Below are 19,144 nucleotides of genomic sequence, written 5' to 3'. Positions count from 1 at the left end.
TCTTTAGTTGAGAGTACAAAAACAGCCCATACCCCACCCCATACTTCCTCTTACAGTAATCATGTGTATCGGATTGCAAATAGCAATTTACAAGTGAGGAATTTATCAGATACATACAAAACACAGAACAATAAATTTGCACTTCTAAAGATAAAGTCACCTGTACATTATAAACATTGTGTCAGTTACAATTTGAGAATCAAAGTACAGTACTTCTTGGTGGGTTTTAACTCTCTCTGTCTTTAGATGGAAACTTGTGCGTTGTCTGATCCAATTGTTACAAATCATTAACTTCGTTCTTACATAATCTTGTTCATTTGACCCATAATTCTGAAAATCATTGTAGTGTACATATGTTTTTATTTGTCACATAAACTTGAGAGTAATGGATTATATTACCTGGAAATCATGTTACTGTACATTTGGAGCTGTGAAATGATGATAATACTTCAGTAACAGGAACTAAAAACTTAACAAAAAAGTTTTCTTTTTTTTAATCTAAAAAATTAATATTGTATCATGTGGTAGTGCTTCTCATCCATTATGTTAAATCTGTACCGAAAGTATCATACCGTAGCCATAATACATGTACGTAAGTCATAGATACAATATAGTAGAAATAATTAATGATTTCTATGGAGTGTGCCATGGAATTTATTTTCCATTTTCAGCCCAAATTTCAACCTTACAGCCTCAGAAATGTCACAGTCTGAATGAGCTAACAGCAATATCTCTGATTTCCTCTCTTGATTTAAAATGCAGATTTCTGGCCAAAACCAGGCCTGTGCAAGAGCTCTGTACAACTATGATGCACAGGAACCAAGGTGAGTGTCAGCGTGTCACTTTATGCATGCATTCAGCGTCATATGTAATGTGTCAACCATTAAGGAATTACGTGTGAGTCATGCAAAGTCATGTCCATGTATAGACCCCCTTTCACATTTGTGAAATGAGAGTGCGTAAGAATCGTCCTGAAGACACTTTAAAAAAGTCTGCTGTCCACCTTAGCGGCATGAAGTAGTTTGCATCATTATGTGTTTTGTTTTTATCTGTAGTGTTACAATGTAGTTCACATCAATGTCCCCCTGTTCAGACACAAACCAGTTTGTACCAAAACTTGATTTCTAAAGAAACAGCGTATAGATAATTGTTGTATAGCTGACAGACTGTTAAGATGAATAATCTCAACCGTTCTGGAAAACGTGGTATAGATGCGCAGTTTCCCACTGCACGTCTCGGGGGCTCTCTGTTGTGCAATCTTGCTACAAAATGTATGAAGATTGCTTATTTTATGAATCTGAATTGGGCCAAATGTACGTCATGCATGTGTAAAAGCACATTGCTGCCGGCTCAAATCTCCCTATCCTTCTTTTCCGTGTCTGTCTTAGAGCGCTGCTGTAAATTTCAGACACTTTCCCCGTCTAGTTTGCGTGTATTTGTTAGAAGTCATGCAGTAAAACTTGAATTACTGCAAAACTAGAGAGACGGTGGCAAGCCAAGGACGGACACAGTACTGATGTAGATCTTTCAGGTCTACTAGATATATGAATTGCCATTGAGTCTGGACAAACATACACGGTGTAAATGTCCCCGTTTTTCCCACCCATAAGAGGGCTTTATGACTCCAGCCTGATGGACATGCGTGACCTTTCAGACAGAAGACTTCACTCGCCATTGGGTGGGTGTGTTAGTCTTGTGTGGTGCTCTTGGGCTGCGGGTTACAGTATGATTCACAGAGTGCATGCATTGTTAAGTATGCACAATGTGACTCAAGGTGTTTTCACTATTCAGCTGTCAAAAGCTTGTATGTTATCTCAATTTTGAGCGTAGGATGTGTCATTTCATTTTTTTTCTCCTTTTTTTTAGTTGAACTATTTATTGAGTGAAATACATGTAAAGCAATTTCAAAGAAAGATTTGGCTATCCTGAGTTCAACATTGAAAATAAAACATATTTGCATATTGTCAGATGTCAAATGAAACTTGAAAGTGACTTTTCCACACTATGGCAACAGTAGTGAAGTTAGTTCCCATAGTAGAGAATTGTATGAGAATAGAAAGGGCCTTGTCAACTCTCAATACCGTACACTCCCATACAAATACTCTGTGTGGAACATGGTCCACCATTATTAAGTAAAGACTACTGTGCTGTCCTTTTTTTATTCTATATTATTTATGCAATATAAAAGTTATTGTTTGATCAAAATACACAAGTATGTAATGATAGTGCACCCATGTACAAATCAATTTTGTACGAAATTAGCTTTTTTACCTATACATGCCCTGAATGTGCATTCCTATATCATGTTTTGTGTTCAAAGTCTTCTTAATAAGGTTTTGCTGTTGTCCAACTTACATTGTAGTCATGATACAGTATCTGGCATGAATTGATGCCACAGTGATTTCATGAATTCTGCCCTCTATAGATGATGATTAAACATCTCTGTGGTCAATCCATGACCAGACAGGTGTGTATCAGGGCTCATATGATGAGGGAACATCATTCAATCTCCATTGATCATCTACTGTATACGCTATATATTTCGCGGGGGGTTTATTTTCGCGAATTTCGCGAGTCGGGAGCTATTCGCGAAATTAACAACACGCGAAAATAATACCTTCCAAAATGAATCCCTTGCCATGATGATACGAACATTTCAGTACTAGTATAGCATGTCACGGCTTACCGAACAGACCATACTGGCTAAGCTTGTTTACGCACGTCCACGTCTACTTACGAATACTGTAGAGAGCCAATCCATTATCGCAAGGGGACCATTCGTCAGAAATCTAGCGCGATGGACTTAACCACTTCAAAAATGTTGAATTCTAACTTACTAGTTCGCAGGGTTTGGTAAGTTTTTTTCATGCAGTGTATAACTAGTATCATTCTTATTTGCTAGTAAGTTGAAAATTCACACTTTCTTTGCCACTTCATATTTTCTCTGGTCCCCCAATCGCGAATTTAACCACTCGCGAAAATGTGTGACAGCGGCAATTCGCGAAAATTTATGTACGCGAAAATTATAGCGTATACAGTAATTAACACATGGAAGGTCAGCCTATCAAGAACGTTGAAGCCTTTCTGGGTGCCCTCAAATGGAAAATGCCAGTGAAAAACAGCTCTTCTGGATTGAATTAAATATGAATTCATACAAATTCAGCCACGTCATTATGCAACCTTTGGGATAGGATACTACAAGCGTACCAGAAGAAGATATATGTGTACACTGTGTACAGAGAAGACAGTGTAATCATAGAGCTCTATTATTGCAAACAAACCTTACCATGGAGCTGCCTCCATGATCGTACACCGCTGCTACAATGTATGTCTATTGAAGGCCTACACAACAATCACGGATTGTATAAAGTGTGTGTGAAAACATTAATGATTGGCATGTGTCATATATATGTTATCTAGGATATATGACAAGGATGTTTCAAGTGTATATCATCTGCTGCTCACTTTCATCCTTTATCCACTTTCACTCAACTCTCACTGCATTATACTTCCTTTCCCCTCTAATCTTCACTCATGTGTAGCGATTTCGTCTACCTGTCAATCAAGATTCTATCACATCCCTGCTCACAAGATTTTTTAAAGCTCGTCTGGGAGTTGCCCTTCATGTATACCATATTGACAGTGGCTTGTGAAAACAGCCATTTCCTTCATATCTCTGCCTGTTTTTCCATGCAAGACATGATTTGTATTCGTTGGATGTACAAATCTTTACGGTTACGTCACACATCTCACAAGGGATTTAACACCCTTTCCTTCCCCTTCTCTCTCCTCCTCCTCCTCCTCTCCCCGCACTCAGTGATTTGTCTTTCAGTAAAGGTGCTATCGTGACGCTGCTCAAGAGGATCGACGACAACTGGTACCACGGGGAGCTGGACGGCGGCCGGGGGTTCTTTCCCGCCAGCTACGTGGAGGTCCTGACACCCCTCCCACCGGATCCGCCCCAGTGCAAGGCCCTCTACGACTTTGACGTCAATGAGCAGGAGGAGAAGGACTGCCTCACGTTTTTGAAGGTAGGCACGTTTTTGCAGTACAGCTGTAGGCAGCCATGTTGTCATTGGTTAATGCAATCAAGTAATCATCACATGTTCTCATGATTGTTAAGAGTATGGAAAGTATTTCTTTTTGTGAGAGGAATTATCTATGTTTTGCTGTGATCCTATTGAGCAGGGATTTGTCAAAATTTGCTTTTCAGATATCTTAAGAACACAAAATGCATCACAAATTCAATGTCAGCCTATTTTGTTAAAAGAGTTAAAATGTTGACTGTGTTTTACTAGGGTAAACATTGTTTTTGATATTGGTATGTCCTACAAATAACGAAAATTTATTTCCAGCTAGAATTTTAATAGATTCTTGTAACTTCTTGGCTTTTGCAGCTCCATTCAATTTACTTGTATGTTTCCCCTTAGAAGGTGGAAACATACTTCACAAGTTTCAATTCATCATTTTATTGAATGTTCCATTTTGCCAGGAATCTCCTATGTGATACAAGAAATGTGACCGAGACATCTTTGTTGATACATTTAAAATGGCATTGATCACACAAATTGTTTGCATGCCATTTAATGTGACGTCTCGCCTCCCACTGTCTCACTGACTCTATACAGGATGAGGTACTGAACGTAATCCGGAGAGTGGATGAAAACTGGATCGAAGGGCAGAAGGGCGACAAGATTGGAATCTTTCCTCTCTCATTTGTTGAGGTACGGTTGTGCCGCGATGAGTGCTCATGTCTGTCAAAATGACTTCCAAGAGATGATGTGTGTGATGTGTACCACAGCAAAAGTGTAGGAAGGAGTTTTCAAAGACTATGACCACATATGTTCTTTTTTTTTTTTTTACATATGAAAGCTAGTGAGTAATTGAATATGCTGTTATATGCAAATCTAGCATTTAATGAATACTTTTATTTTAAGGCAGTGTGATGTGCCTTAGTTCTTTCATAGGATTATGACATAAATGCTTGATGCGCACCAATGCCGAATACTGTTTTATTGAAATTTCAAATTTCACTCCTGTTTTGCAAAGTTTCACCTACATTGTTGATGGCCAACTGTTTCTTAGTTACTAATGAAATGGTATCAATCCAAGGCATTATGTAGTCCAAAGGAATGAATAAATTGATTATCACCATTGTGGTAGCATAATTACTGTTACTATTGCCTGCTCTGCTCTTCCTGCTGCAATAAGTGTTCAACTTTCATCATTCTTTGCAGCTGAATGAGACGGCAAAGAGCCTCGTGGAGGCCCATGCGGGCGCCTCGGGGGACAGCTCCAGGTCGGCAGGGGGCGAGGGAGCCAGCGGCAGTGGGGGAGATGCCTCCCAGGGGACCAGCTCTGGACATGAATCCAGCAGCAGGTGAGAGAATCAGGGGGAAGGGGGGGGGGGGAATGAGAGGGAACAAGCAATGGGCAAAGATGACCAAAGTGGAGCTAATTTTCATGGGCACCTCTTTTGTTTATATAATTTCATTTCTGATTAGACGTTACTCGAGCAGTCAGCTGACAGTGATTTTGGAGGTGCAGGCACCTCTTGCTTTGATGTACACTTCTCCCTTTGTCCCTCGTATTTGTGTAGTACTTGCAACAGTTTGAAATTAGTTGGTTTGGTTGACGTGGTTTAATAGTGATGATTGTTTGCCTCTCTATCTGCCTAAAATTTGTAAAATTTAAGATAACATATGTAAAATTTACATGGACTTTGGATATGAACGTTCCGATTTTTTGACAAACACGGTTAGAGAATAGTAATTCTTAAAAAATTATTTTAAAAATTTTGTGCTAGAGATATCTGAACAGAAATGTGATTTCACCGTCTGTCTTTTCAATCAAAACATATTGACACAATCTCACTTCTGTGAGATACTGACGGGCCAGTGTCCTCCTAGTATGCAAACGGGGTCTGGTCAACAACAGAATATTGAGAATAATTACCATCCTTATGAGTGTCACTCTGTGACGAAGCAGTGTAACATCTTTATACCCTGTATATTACCAGCAGTTTCATGTAATCCATTTTAGCAGCAGTCTGCTGCTTATCTTATTGGCACAAGCATTCATAATTCATATGATTGATTGTTTTTATAGTGAAGTTTTGCTCTTTCTTTTCGCTTCACCTACAGCAGAAACAAGTCCTCCACAAAGAGACACTCGTTCACATCAATGCTGGGAGTGCAGCTGCGATCCAAGGACTCACAGGAGAAAGGGAACGCTGGGAGCGGCGGAGGAGGCGGGAGTAGCCCCGGCAACCGCCACTCCATGGAGATCTCTTCCCCGATCCTCGTCCGGTCCAGCAACCCCGCGGCCGCCACCCTGATCGATGCCATGGCATCAGCTGCGAGTGCCATGGCGACGGCCGGGCAGTCTCCGGCCTCCTCCCCATCTCCATCTGCCTCCCCGTCTCCCGTTGCTGGGGCAAGCCTGAATCCTCAAGCTGGGTCAGCTGGTGGCAGTGGCAGGAAGAAGCCGGCTCCTCTCACGCTACTCAACCAGGTGCGCTCATCTCTCCGAAGTATTCCCTTGCCATGACCTGGCTGTGGGCTTAGCTCTTTCCAAAAGGCATTTGACCCAGCAGAGGTCGATACACTTTGACTGAGCATTTCCACACCAGCTGGTAGAAAAACTTTTCACAAGGTGTAACGAAGGCCTGCGAGTATCTCTGGATTGATATCTCTAGTTTAGTTATGTCATGTATTTTCTGTTGTTTTATTTGCATAGTAACTTCTAAGGGTGGAATGATAGCCACGATCTGAATTGAATTAACATTTTATGAGGTCATAAGATATTTTTTGCACCATATCATGAACTGCCATCGTATTCATGCCTTACATTTGCTGATACAAAAACATCCGCTTCCCTGAAGGCAAAGTATCTCTACATTTTTATTTTGCAAGATTTCTCATTCCTTCACAGACAGAAAGGTGCTGATACTAAAAGCAAAATTGATTGCAGCAGTGTCCTTCTGTTTCTGACCTAGTGCGGGAGATATTATACATAAGATGACAATCCAAGTTAGATGTGTCGACAAAAAAAAAATGAGAATGCTAGTGTTTAAATGCATAACGGTATGTTGTTCAATGACTCTTCTCCCTGGCAGACTGGTCCTGGAGTCTTACCACCCCACTCTCCCACAGTGGTGGGCTCAGGGGGTCCCGCCACGCCCAATATGATCCTTACGCAGGACCCACCCTCATCTCCCAAGCCCAAGGTGGAAGTGTAAGTTGTGGTTGTGTGGGAAGCTAAACTAATTCCCATCCCTGCCTGCAATGAATATGTTAAAAGTGATCATGTGTTTATTAATTTCCATTTTGTTTAATGTATTATAGTGTACAATGACCTGATTATTTGATTTTATTTACAATCAAACTACCTCTTTTTTTTTTTGCTAAAAGTAGAAATTCACTGTAGATATAATATACAATATATGCATTGTACACATATACATTATATACATATAATTTGAAAAACAAGGAGGATAATGTTATATTTTTTAAAGGGAACTTAACTTTTACTTCACTGCAAATAGTAACTTGTTTGACCAGAAAAGAGCATAAGTGTTGTTAGCTTACCATTTATGGTTGTGTGAAGAGGGAAATATTGAAGTTATTTCTTCTTCCAGTTCAATCTCAAAAAGAATAGAAACACTGCACAGGGAATACCTGTGAGTTTTGTATGATAACAAGTGGTTGATGTGTAGAAACTATTGTTCATGCCAACTTTGTTGGAATATATTTGATACCTGTCTGACTGCCATTCTCTTTCCTCAGACATCAGTGGTGGCCCAGTGGCCTAATGGCCCAGGGCTGCTAAAAACGGATGTCTGGCCTCCAATATTCCAGTAAGGTTATCACGGCCCAGTCGGGCAGCTAAAATTCAAAATTTATTTTTGTATTTTCTCTTATTTAGGGCCACTGCATTTCTTTTTTTTTGGGGGGGGGGGGCCCACCAAAATCTGATGGCCCATACAGGCCAGCAGTTAAAGAATCAAATGTCGAGCCCTGCTATACCTATGCCTCTTTCTCATGTGTTTAATTTCTGCACCAATACTCATTCACCTGTCCCTCCTTACCTGTCACACCGCAGCTTCATGGCCATGTACAACTTCAGCCCCGCCCACCCCGACGAGGTGGAGCTGCGCAAGGGCGAGTTCTACACGGTGACGGAGAAGTGCAAGGACGGCTGGTTCAAGGGCATGTCCATCCTCACCGGTCAGATCGGTGTCTTCCCTGGGAACTACATGCAGCCGTACAGGTGGGTTTAGCGTCACAGATGAGGAAAGTCCAATTCTTAAAAGAACTGCAGTTATTTATCACTGGGAGATTTTTTTTTTTTTTTTTTTCATTATTCGGGGGGGGGGGGGGGGGAGTAATTTTTCTGGTTTGAACAGCCTAAGGACTTGTTTCTATGATGTAAGTGTGTGAATGATGAATCAGCGGTTGTCCTCTGGGCCAAATTTAAGCAAAAGTGTCTGTTCACACTACATTCCTGTGTGCAAAACCAGAATATTTCAAAAATCATACCTCAGTTCTTCAAAGGTTAGAATATCTTTCCTTGTAGCAATAATGTATAGCAATGTTTTAAATAATCTCTTATTGATTTCTATTAGAGCCAGACACAATTTTTTGAGATTGTATTCTCAGATTACCATGGTATCTTTACTGGACTTCCATCTTTAATGCATAGATTTACTGGCATAAACATTTGTTTTTGTTGAAAGCAATCTTCAGAAAGTTTTAGAAATAGAGCTATGATTTCATTTTCTTTCACTCTCCTCAATGATTGTGAATGTCTTGTTCTGCAGGTCAGAAAAGCAGAAGAAGATGGCGGCATCATCAACAACTTCAACATCGTCTGCGTCGTCCTCAAGGCAGACGACGACAACATCAAATTTAGTAGCAGCTTCTACGGCAGCAGCCGGACAAGGCAGTGAGAGGAAACCCGCCATTGGTATGCCCGATGGACAAAAGACTGTTGCACAGCTGCAGAGTGAGCGTGCCCAGCAGCAGATGCAGTACCGGGCACTCCAGACCACCGGTCAGGTTGCGGCCAGCAGGCCCATCCAGACGCCCGCAGCGAGACTCAGTGAGAGGCACCCGAGGGGAAGCCCGCCCAGCGCTGTGCTTCAGGGAGGGAGTGCATCGGGCGGTAGCTGGCCAGGAAACGCTGCCCCCATCCAGATGGCGAATCCCAACAGGGCGTGCCAGGTGCACACTGCCGTTCAAACATCAAATGCCAGTCAAGTAGGGCAGACGGTGCGTCCACGGACTTCAAATGTTTCTGCTTCTTTCCATCCTGTCGGAGCCCAGCTAGTGCCAGGCTCACCCCCGATGGTGGGCGGTGTTAGGACTCAAGGGGTCATCACGACGGCAGACGGAACCATCCAACCCGGGGTGCCCGTCAGGCAAGCCTGCAGCCAGATGGTTCCCCACCAGGTAGTCTGGCACCTCAGCCATCCCGCTGATCCGTTTCACAGTGTCAATGCCGCACCTGCTAAAAGCAAACGTGTGCCTAACTCGGGCCCGTCGGGCGGGGCCATGCTGGCCACCCGGCAGCCCGTCGACAAGCCCCGCCGGTTCAGCGAGAGCGACCAGCCCGCGACCGGCAGGGCGGGCCCGAGTGGCAGACAAGTCGCTAACCATGCCGCACTGCAGAACGCACACGTCTCAAAGTCTGGTTTGCATGCACAGTCACCGCTCTCACCGCTCCTGCACAGCACCTTCTCTTTCTCCAAGCATGCCACCCTCATGTCCAGTGACAGTGTGCATGCTCAGGTAGGGGCCGACACTGGCTGTCGGACACCACCACCCACCCTCCACCACAGCCCTCCCCAGGTCAGGGGTCATCGTAGGCGCAGTGGCAGTATGCCGTCACAATTCACTCTAGCACACAAGGCAGATAAGGTAGAGTGCTAACCAAGTGCATGAACACAAATGTTAAATACCATGACCTTAAATTGTAAGGATACGACACAAGTCATTTTACTGTCAACTTCAAAAACCAATATGAGTTTGATGTAGGGATGTCCCACGCTGATCTATCAAAACTCCATGAATTAACTCCAATTTCTTTTAAATTTCTTCCAACTCTACCAAGGGTGTTCCTTTTCTGAAATTACAGAACCTCTTTCAGTAAATAGTGCATGTAAACAAGAAGCTTTCAAACTCGACCATTAAGTAAAAGCAAACAAAATCAAAGACTAAAAAAAATAATAATGCTTACTCCAGCTGCTTAGAATAGTAAAACCTCTTTAATAACTTCTAACTGTAGTAGATGAAATCTAGGTAGCCAAAAAAAAATGAAGAATAACAATGCAACAAAAAAAAGCTAATCTTCATTTTTCCTGAGCAACAAGCAATAAACATAATAATGAAAAAAAAACTACATTTAGCGTAGCATCAGTTTTCATTTTCCTTCATTCATATTCTTTAGTTTAGAGCCTTGAAATTCTAACCCTATCAAGGTTGCCATGTTCTGGCAGGTCCTACCTCTTTGGTAGTTAGACCAACAACAAAAAAGATTAAAAAAAAAAGTTAACTGCATGCATAGGGGATTGCAATTACAGCATAACTGTTGACAATCTGCAGAAAGAAACTCTTAAATCTGAAATCTTACAAGTTTTAGTACACTGCCCTCTACTTTCTCATATGCACAATTTCATGTTTGTTTGGTTTTTTTTTCTCAGCACTCTACCCTTTCATTTGGAATGATCTTTGTGGTACTCTTTCAAATGCATTCATTTTTTAATGTGTATTTCATTTTGGAAAATGCTTCTTCAAAAGTCAGATGGTGGTATTTGTTCATTTCAAAGTCCCTCAAAAATCATAACCATGAAATCATCCTGTATGAAGTTCATATATTTATATATTATGTTTGTCTGTTTTTTTCTATCATTTTGACCTGTGAAGAAATTGATTTGCAGTGCTGTGTTGTGTGTTGTTTGTAGTGTCTTGCACTTGTAGCGTTACCACAATTTTGCACGTTCTAGCTAAATTTTAACAGTCTCCATGTGGTTGCATTCATTGCTTATAATTAGCCAACAAAACAATGCAGATTCATGTTTTGATTGTGGTAAGTATATGAATACATGACCAAAGTGTCAGTATACTGTGTTTATAATGTCTTTGAGAAACCAAAAATGTGTGCGTGAATTGTTACAAACTAGTTCCAAATTTTGTGCTGATATATGGACATATTCTGTGTCTTATAAATGCCTTTCAAGGATCTGACAATGTTTTGAAGGTCAGATATGGTTCTAAATGAACAAAAGGGAAGTTTTTTTTTTTAATTTGTTTTCAAGTCAAAGAATAAATCTGCAAATTCATGTGTGATAGTCAGCATGGATTCTTGAGATCAAGAGACATTGTGCTCCCCAGCATACAAATATGATGATTTAATTTAATACACAGTAAGATACATTTTTGTTTAGATTAGTATTGAATCATTTTGGGGTTTTTTAATCACTTTTTCCATTAGTCTTAATTGGCATTACATGTCTCATTTTCTGACTCGTGTAGAAAGAGAAGAAGGAGAGGAAATCTAAGAAACCCTCCACGAAGCACATATCCAACGAGGCGCCCGAGCTCAGCACACGCTCGAGCCAGTTTCAGGCATCAAATGTGCGGACGTCGGTCTCCGCGTCGCAGTCGCCGAGCTCATCCAAGTCATCGTCGCCAGAGACCCAGCAGCAGGGGCCTCTTGGGGAGGCGTCTCTTAGCAACGCAACGGGAGGGGAAGCCAGGGCAGCCGGGGGCAGCGAAAGGCCCGATGCAAGTAGTGCCGAACAGCTCCCACCGCAAACAACTCCATTATTGCGTGAAAGGTAGGTCTGTCATTCTGGCTAATGACTGGTAAGGTTTTCAATGTCATCGGACATCTGGGCCCCATTTCATAAAAAGTTGATATGATCGCAACTCTTGCTGGAATGGCAATTGTCATAGTAATGACAAGAATCCAGCTTCCTGATTGGCTGTTGCTATTGGAAGTTGCCATTCCAGCAAGAGTTGCCATCCTCACATCTTTTGTGATATGGGGCCCAGATTTGTTGTATTTTAGTGTAATCGATGCATTTATACTTATGGTGCATGTGCTGTGTGTAGAGCAACACGTTTTTGCTGTAATCACTTATCAAGTTACGCAGGATCGACAAAGCATCCCAGTTAACCAGTAATGATCTCGGGACTGAACAAGCAGTCTAGTCTACTAAATATACTTTCCAAGTTTTAAAACTTGTTATTAGCAATTCACGTGTGTCTGAACTATCCCATCCTTTGCAGATATCGCGTGATAGTCCCTTACCCACCGACGACTGACGCCGAACTGGAGCTCAAAGTTGGAGACACGGTATTTGTCCACAAGAAGAGGGAAGACGGCTGGTTCAAGGGCACGCTACAGAGGACGGGAAAGACGGGACTATTCCCAGGCAGCTTTGCTGAGAAATACTGAGTGGGCCTTGCAGGCTCTCGACAGTGCCGAGTGCAAAGAATCTAGAGTGCCAAGTCCAAAAAGAGAATTGCTAGTGTTATGTGCAAAGCACTGCCAGATGCGAGGATAGACAGGATGAATCCCTTCTTGCTTCTTTGCCAAGAGGAGTATGTAATGCTCACCGCAGAAACGAAGCTGTGCCGAGTGCAAAGGAACTCAAGTGCCGAGTGCAAAATTGTTGTTAGGTGTTGTGTGCTGTCTGCAAATGCTTGGCTGCCACACGCATGCAGACTGTCTGCTTGCCGAATATGGGGCATCACCTCCTCTCTGACCATGGCAACTGCACTACCTAAGAGTTTTGTTGTTGTTGTTGTTTTTGTTGTTTTTTTGTCCAAAGAAATATTGGTACATCATGTGATGTGCTCAGTGAACTTTTCAGAAGTTTCTTATAGTAGAGACAAGCCGTTATTTATAATACTCATTGTTAATATGCTCACATTCAAGTCTTCATATGTGTATTTTTTTGTCTTCGTACTCTGACCGATGCAACTGCAACCTTGGAAAAAGAGTGTTATTCAGTGGCATATGCTCTGTATGTATTTCTGTGGCATCGACAATTTATGGATAATCATTTCATTTTGTGACTGGAGCATTCAGGTCAGTTTCATGAGTAAACTGACAGTACTTGAGCATGGCAATGAGTGGTATAAATCAAAGTGAAAGTGCACAGGGGAAAAGTTCTCCACAGTTTTTGTTGGGTTTTTTTTTCCTACAGAATCATGAGAAATTTTGTAATTTTTTATTTCATGGAAAACATCAAAGTGATAATGGTTATGTATCATGTAAGTTTTGTTCATACATCTCAAAAGAAAGAAGGAATTTGAGTAATATGCTGTGGCAGGAAAAATGCAGCACATTTTTGCATGCTAGCCGATATAAACTGGTTGATGGTTTCTATTGCCATTGTGTGTAGGGGAAAGTGAGGATAAAAAAGCCGTGCCATCTCAGAACAATGTCACAGGATCACAACGTAGCATGTGAGAATAAGTGTGCATTGTAGATGAGAGGCAAGGGAGAAATGTTCAACACACACGCACACACAAAACAAATGCCACCAAAAAGGAAAAACCAATATTGAACAATTTCTAGGTTCCTGTTTATTGTCATCACGATCAATGCCTTAACAAATAGAGAAATGCTGATTTGATGCTATTTTACCAGGAAGAATCAAAAGATTATATCAAAGATTGATGTTTGGTAGTAGAGCAAGCGTAGTCGCTGATTTAGAGATGGAGGCTACCTCCGTCAAGGCAGTGCAGAGTTATTTTTTTGGAAAGCAACTGCGAATATGCGATTCGATATGCAATGGTAAGACCTGTGCCTGAAAGATGTTAGACCAAAGAACAGGATATCCTGATACTGCTCCTCAAGTCTTTGTGCTGCAAGAGACTAGCTAGAATGTGCGGTGTTTGTGGAAAAGGGGCAATTTATTTGAGGGTTAAAATTTGTCCCCCCGTAGCCAAAGTGTGATGATGCAAGACTGCACATTGAAAAGATATAAAATGCTACGGAAAGATACTTCATGAGACACTCCTTGAACGAAGCATCTTTAATAGACTGTGGGCAAGGGACAAAATATTGGCCGATTGGCCAATTGTGGGAATTATGATTAGGGACGTTATTGCATTGATGTGACAGTTATGACTTTTTCCATTGCAGATTTAATTATCGTTTTTTTGTTTTGTTTTTTTGTTTTTGCCATGATAATCAGAAACGATTTATAGCAATCTTTATTTTCAGGGTGTCGAAAAGTTCAGCCTGTGTGGTGTTGGCAGTATATACGCTGTACTGTATATGCTGTGCTGATGAAAGTGCCAAAGTAATGGTGTGGGTACCGGACTAGATAAATACCAATCTGTGTTACTCCTCTCAAGTAGGTATGAGAATACTGTCAGTTCCTGTTTATGTGTTCAAATCAATAGGAAAAAAAAAAATCTTCTTAATGCACAATGTCCAATGATGTAATTTTCAGAAAGAGAGAAAGGTCATGATTATGTCGTTTCAGTGGGGAAGCGGTCGTTTGGAGATACAGACAAGTTGTTTGTGAAGAGGTGAACTTTGAATTGATGACACTGTAGATAGGAGATGGGAATATACCATGGATCCAGGATAAGTAGGAGATGGGACGAGCATGGAAATATGTAATCAGACTTGCAGCTCTATGACACTTCAAGGACTGTGGGTTGTATGCCACACTGTATCTCCCTGTTCATTTACTATAGTACCAGCATAGTTTTGCTTTTTGTTATTAATAAGAAAAAAAGAAGAAACCCCCTTGAAAATAGAGAAGAGAGAAATGGGCAAAAAGATTAAAACTAATGAAGTGATTTATTCCCACTTTACCATATTGAATAAGGATAGCAGAAGATGAATTATGGTAATGTTTACAGGCGTGAACCGAGGTACTAATGAAGTGATTTATTCCCACTTTACCATATTGAATAAGGATAGCAGGAGATGAATTATGGTAATGTTTACAGGCGAGAACCGAGGTAAGGCCAAAACTCAGACAATCTCACCCTTTTAGGGTTTTTGTATCCACAAATCATTTTCCCCTTGTAATTGAAATGTACCACAGATCTGTTTCCATTAGTCCCATTTGTATGTCTGGAATGTTGCTTTGTAATCTCCTTTCTCCAGTGACGTAGATGTATCTTTAACTTGGCAGCTTTCTGGTGATACACGACTGGCTGTTACTCAAATTATCTAATGAGAAGGAAGGGCAGGGGTGTTTGAATGTTTATTAGTCATTACAGGGTGCAAGACTACCAAAGGACTGCTACACCCCCTTGCAAATTTACTATCTTACCAATATGTGTGTGTCAGCTTTTTTTCAATACACTTTGCTGACAGCATTTATTGCTGACAGCAAAACAGATGGAAATAAAAAAGTAGTGTATCCTTCTTGTGTCTTCCTATCATTTTTTTTCTTTTTTTTTTACAATCAGCAGAATCTATTGTGTCACTCAGACGTCATCGAAATGATACGAACTCAAGTACTAAAACTGCCATCAATCCTTTGGAGGTCAGAGGGCCTGTATGTTGTGAACAATCATAGAAAACAAATACAGTATGTCTGTTCAAAGTAGTTCTGAAATGATGGAAGGAATACTGTCACTGTGCTTGAGATGAGTGACATTTATAATGTGTAGGTACGAACAAGTTCAATGCTGCCGTAGCGACTACTTAACATGAATACACGAAGGTTGACTTATGTGTGCAGTGACCATGTGTTTACGACACCAAAGATGCATGTTTTTGTTTTTTTCTTTTTAATGTTGTGTATATATATATATATATATATATACATGTATATGTGAACCAGTTTCATACATGTGATGAGTGTTATATTCGTACAGTCCCCTAGGTAGTGGCTGTTCTTCCCGTCTTCTATCGGGCAGTGCAAATCAACTTTCGGTCAAGCAGAGACGGGATGAACAAGGGGAGTTTTGTTTCCATTGGGAAATTATGGGAGGGTACTGTGGAACCCAAAATGGTATAGAACAGAAGGGCAATCTCACAATGCAAGGAATAATACAAAAGTAAATAAGTAATTAAATAGCTCTACATAACTTGAAGAAGAATTTGCGGACTCGCGCGGGTGAATTTTAACTGATGTAAACCATCTGTCGGCTTGAGCAAAATAGGAAATGAAAGATGCCCTGTGAGACTTGTCGTTTAAATAGTATTTCTAAATGCTATCAAGTCGTCAAAAATTGGTTAAATACTAATGCTATAGAGTTGTAATAACTGGTCTTTATTCTAATATGAAGGTCTGTTTATCTGTTTCTTTCTTGGAGTTTGATAGTTGGCGGGCTCTCGTCAGCCCAGCAAGTTTTGAGGTCTCCTCAAATGACTTGCCTGAACCAAAATTCACTTGCCGGGGGTAAACTGAAGAGTGCTTATGTAGAGCTATGGAATAGTTTCTGCAAAGTGTATGCAGATGAAAAGTTGGTTGCATTACTTGGGTATTGTAGTCCCATCTATTGTTGTCCGTGTGTTTGATGTTCACATGTATGTGATCGTCTTTGTTGTTGAATCCATATTTGTCGTTGAGTCATGAAAACAAGTGGGTTATGTAATATTAAGTGATATTACAGGAAAGTTGATGGTTCTGTTTAAAAGATTTTGCAAAGGCTACTTTGAATCTATCTCATTATTATCAATGATAATAAAGATTTTGCAAAGGCTACTATGAATCAATATCATTATTATCAATGATAATAAGATACATTTTCTGTTAGGAAAGAGAACAATTTATAAACTGGTCAAAATCAACTGACAGTACGTTCTTATTTCACAACTGGGACATTCTCTGTATGATCATGTACCTGGCATGGATATCCTCTATGTGTTTCCTTTTTGTTATCTCACACACACACACACACACACACACACACCTTTCATAGGACATAATGATATTCTATTGTCGGGCAATGCGAGACGAGTGGCTCAAGGTGTTCATGAAATGAATTGTTCGTGATAATAACACCTTGCCCATAGCGTGTTAATCAATATTTATTGGTAGGGAGGGTTTGTATTCAAATTAATGTCACCTCATTCAAATAATGGCACCTTGTCAATCATCATACACTTTTCTTGGAATATGTGTGTATGTTTAGTGTGAAATGTGAATACATGTATTAAATAGTTAAGATGGTATTTGCCGTTTTGATTATTTGTACCATCAGTCTCGTGACTGCAACATGCCAGTTATTCGTCGATGTCAGTTTTCTTGTGCTGCAAGTACCTTTGAGAATGATTGAAACCTTTTTATCACTTGATATATTTTTCAGTCATACGAATTACCAGATACAATTATTGGTGATACTACGTTTGTAATGTGTGATTGCTCTGTCTGCATCGTGGTCAGTTCATGGTTTGCTCACGAGACGTCGTCAATGTTTGATTCTTGTGTTTTTCGTACCTGAGACGTATTGATTGTGACTTGTTCGTATTTTGAGTCTCATGCTTTTTTCGGTGCTTTGTTAGTTCTGTATTCACATTCGATATTATATTGCTGTCATCCAGAAAGAAAGATGTTGAAATTTTGCAGACTTAGACGATGGTGTCATGAACACGTTGAATACATTTGTGTATCTGTATGCCTTTCTGTTGATCAGAATTAAGTCACTGTGCTTGGGCAAAAGCAGCCTGAAGTTCATGCCAATATAAGTGTGTTATAGCTTTCAAACCATCAAAGAAATTTTATGTCACTAGTTGTAGTTAGTGTAAATATAGTTCTTTTTGTAATATTTATAGTAAAGGGTATATTTTCTTTTTGTAGTATTCAGCAGCGTGGTATTCAGGTCTAGGTGTGATAACAGATACTAATATATTTGTGACTGCCCATGTACATGGCTAAAATATACTGAATATTTATGGAACCTCTCTTCTTTTTAACTAAACTGCCCTGTCATTTCATTCTAAATCCAGATCACAAATGAAACACTAAAGTTAAATCAAGAAATGAGAGAAAAAGAAGAATCAAGAAACATGGCATTTGGATGAAAGATATCAAAACTTTTATTTTCAAAGAAATTTAAAAGATTTCACTCAATATTATTGCAACTAAATCCCCCTATCTAGCAGTTTTTCTGCAATTTCATCAGAACAGTGCAGTGACAGGTCACAAAATTGCAATACATTGTTTTCCACCGAGGCGTTACCATTCCAAATACTTTGTGAAAGGTCATCCCGACATTGCATTTGGTCATTACATGATTATACCCTTATCCCGACGCTGCTAGAAGGAGATATGTCCAATATATCTGACATGTCAAAAGAACATGGAGGACAGTTTTGTGGAAGGGTTTCATTTCTTTAGAGCTGAACCCTTCAAAAGTTTGAGCTGAAGTTTGACTTGTTGTCGTTTGACCACAAATTAGATGCATTGTTGAAATCAAGAGGGTGTGAAAGGGAGCTGTCTTAGAGAGAGATGTCACCTATGCAGGAAGTAAAAAGCGATTACATATTAATTGTGAAATATTGCACACAGGGATAGATTTGTGGACATTGTTAGGTGATGATACAGCGACTTTGCAAGACGTTGGGCGACATTGTGATTTTTCATTCACTGCATTTTAATGCCTCCTTAGTCCCAACACGATGATTGGCAAGTTAGATCCACTACCTCTAAGAAAAAACAAAACAAAACAAAAACGCTTTAATAGTCTGGGGGATTTCCACACCCACAGCATGCAGCTACAGTTTGTACCTGTACGGGGCAGTGGCTGTGGAACCAGACGTCAGCAGTAGCAGTAAAATGTTTTCAGGAATGATGCAAACACGCCGTGATATGCATTTCTTGCCACTTGTTTAGCATCTTTCTCTCATGTTTTTTATTTTCTTTTTTTTTTAATGTCCCCCAGTTTGTCCTGCTTTTTGTATGACTGTGTAATGTTTTTTTTTTAAATCAATATTTTGAACTGCCATTCACGTATATGTATAATAGGGTAGACTTTTGTTTGAGAGTTGTCAAGATTTGTTGGTGTGTGTGGGCTAAATCCAACCACATTCAAAGATAAAGCAGAGCAGCAGAAGTGTAAAATTAGGCAGAGTGCTATAGCTAAAGGGAAAAAAACATTCACAAACAGTTACTTCAGAAGGGATAGTTTAAAAAAAAAGGAAAAGTTTATTGTGT

At 40.3% G+C, this 19,144-nt stretch overlaps 1 protein-coding gene across 1 annotated transcript in view; it reads left to right on the top strand.

Moving 5' to 3' along the window:
• LOC139745465 (E3 ubiquitin-protein ligase SH3RF1-like) overlaps positions 1–12,462 on the top strand; it is a 30,764-nt gene extending 18,302 nt beyond the window's left edge. Inside the window, exons 3-13 of the mRNA XM_071655854.1 lie at positions 763–824; positions 3,818–4,031; positions 4,629–4,724; positions 5,238–5,380; positions 6,144–6,513; positions 7,118–7,236; positions 8,104–8,275; positions 8,414–8,418; positions 8,822–9,920; positions 11,535–11,839; positions 12,294–12,462. Coding sequence (XP_071511955.1) covers positions 763–824; positions 3,818–4,031; positions 4,629–4,724; positions 5,238–5,380; positions 6,144–6,513; positions 7,118–7,236; positions 8,104–8,275; positions 8,414–8,418; positions 8,822–9,920; positions 11,535–11,839; positions 12,294–12,462 — 2,754 coding nt within the window. The remainder of the gene's footprint in view (positions 1–762; positions 825–3,817; positions 4,032–4,628; positions 4,725–5,237; positions 5,381–6,143; positions 6,514–7,117; positions 7,237–8,103; positions 8,276–8,413; positions 8,419–8,821; positions 9,921–11,534; positions 11,840–12,293) is intronic.
• The last annotated feature ends 6,682 nt before the right edge of the window (positions 12,463–19,144 follow it).

The sequence above is a fragment of the Diadema antillarum genome, unplaced genomic scaffold (assembly GCF_040938485.1).
Source record: "Diadema antillarum isolate AM-2024a unplaced genomic scaffold, OU_Dant_1.0 seq00001268_RagTag, whole genome shotgun sequence".
NCBI classification, from domain to species: Eukaryota; Metazoa; Echinodermata; class Echinoidea; order Diadematoida; family Diadematidae; genus Diadema; species Diadema antillarum.
The sequence above is the reverse complement of the archived record's forward strand: the minus strand, read 5'-3'. Positions and strand labels throughout refer to the sequence as shown.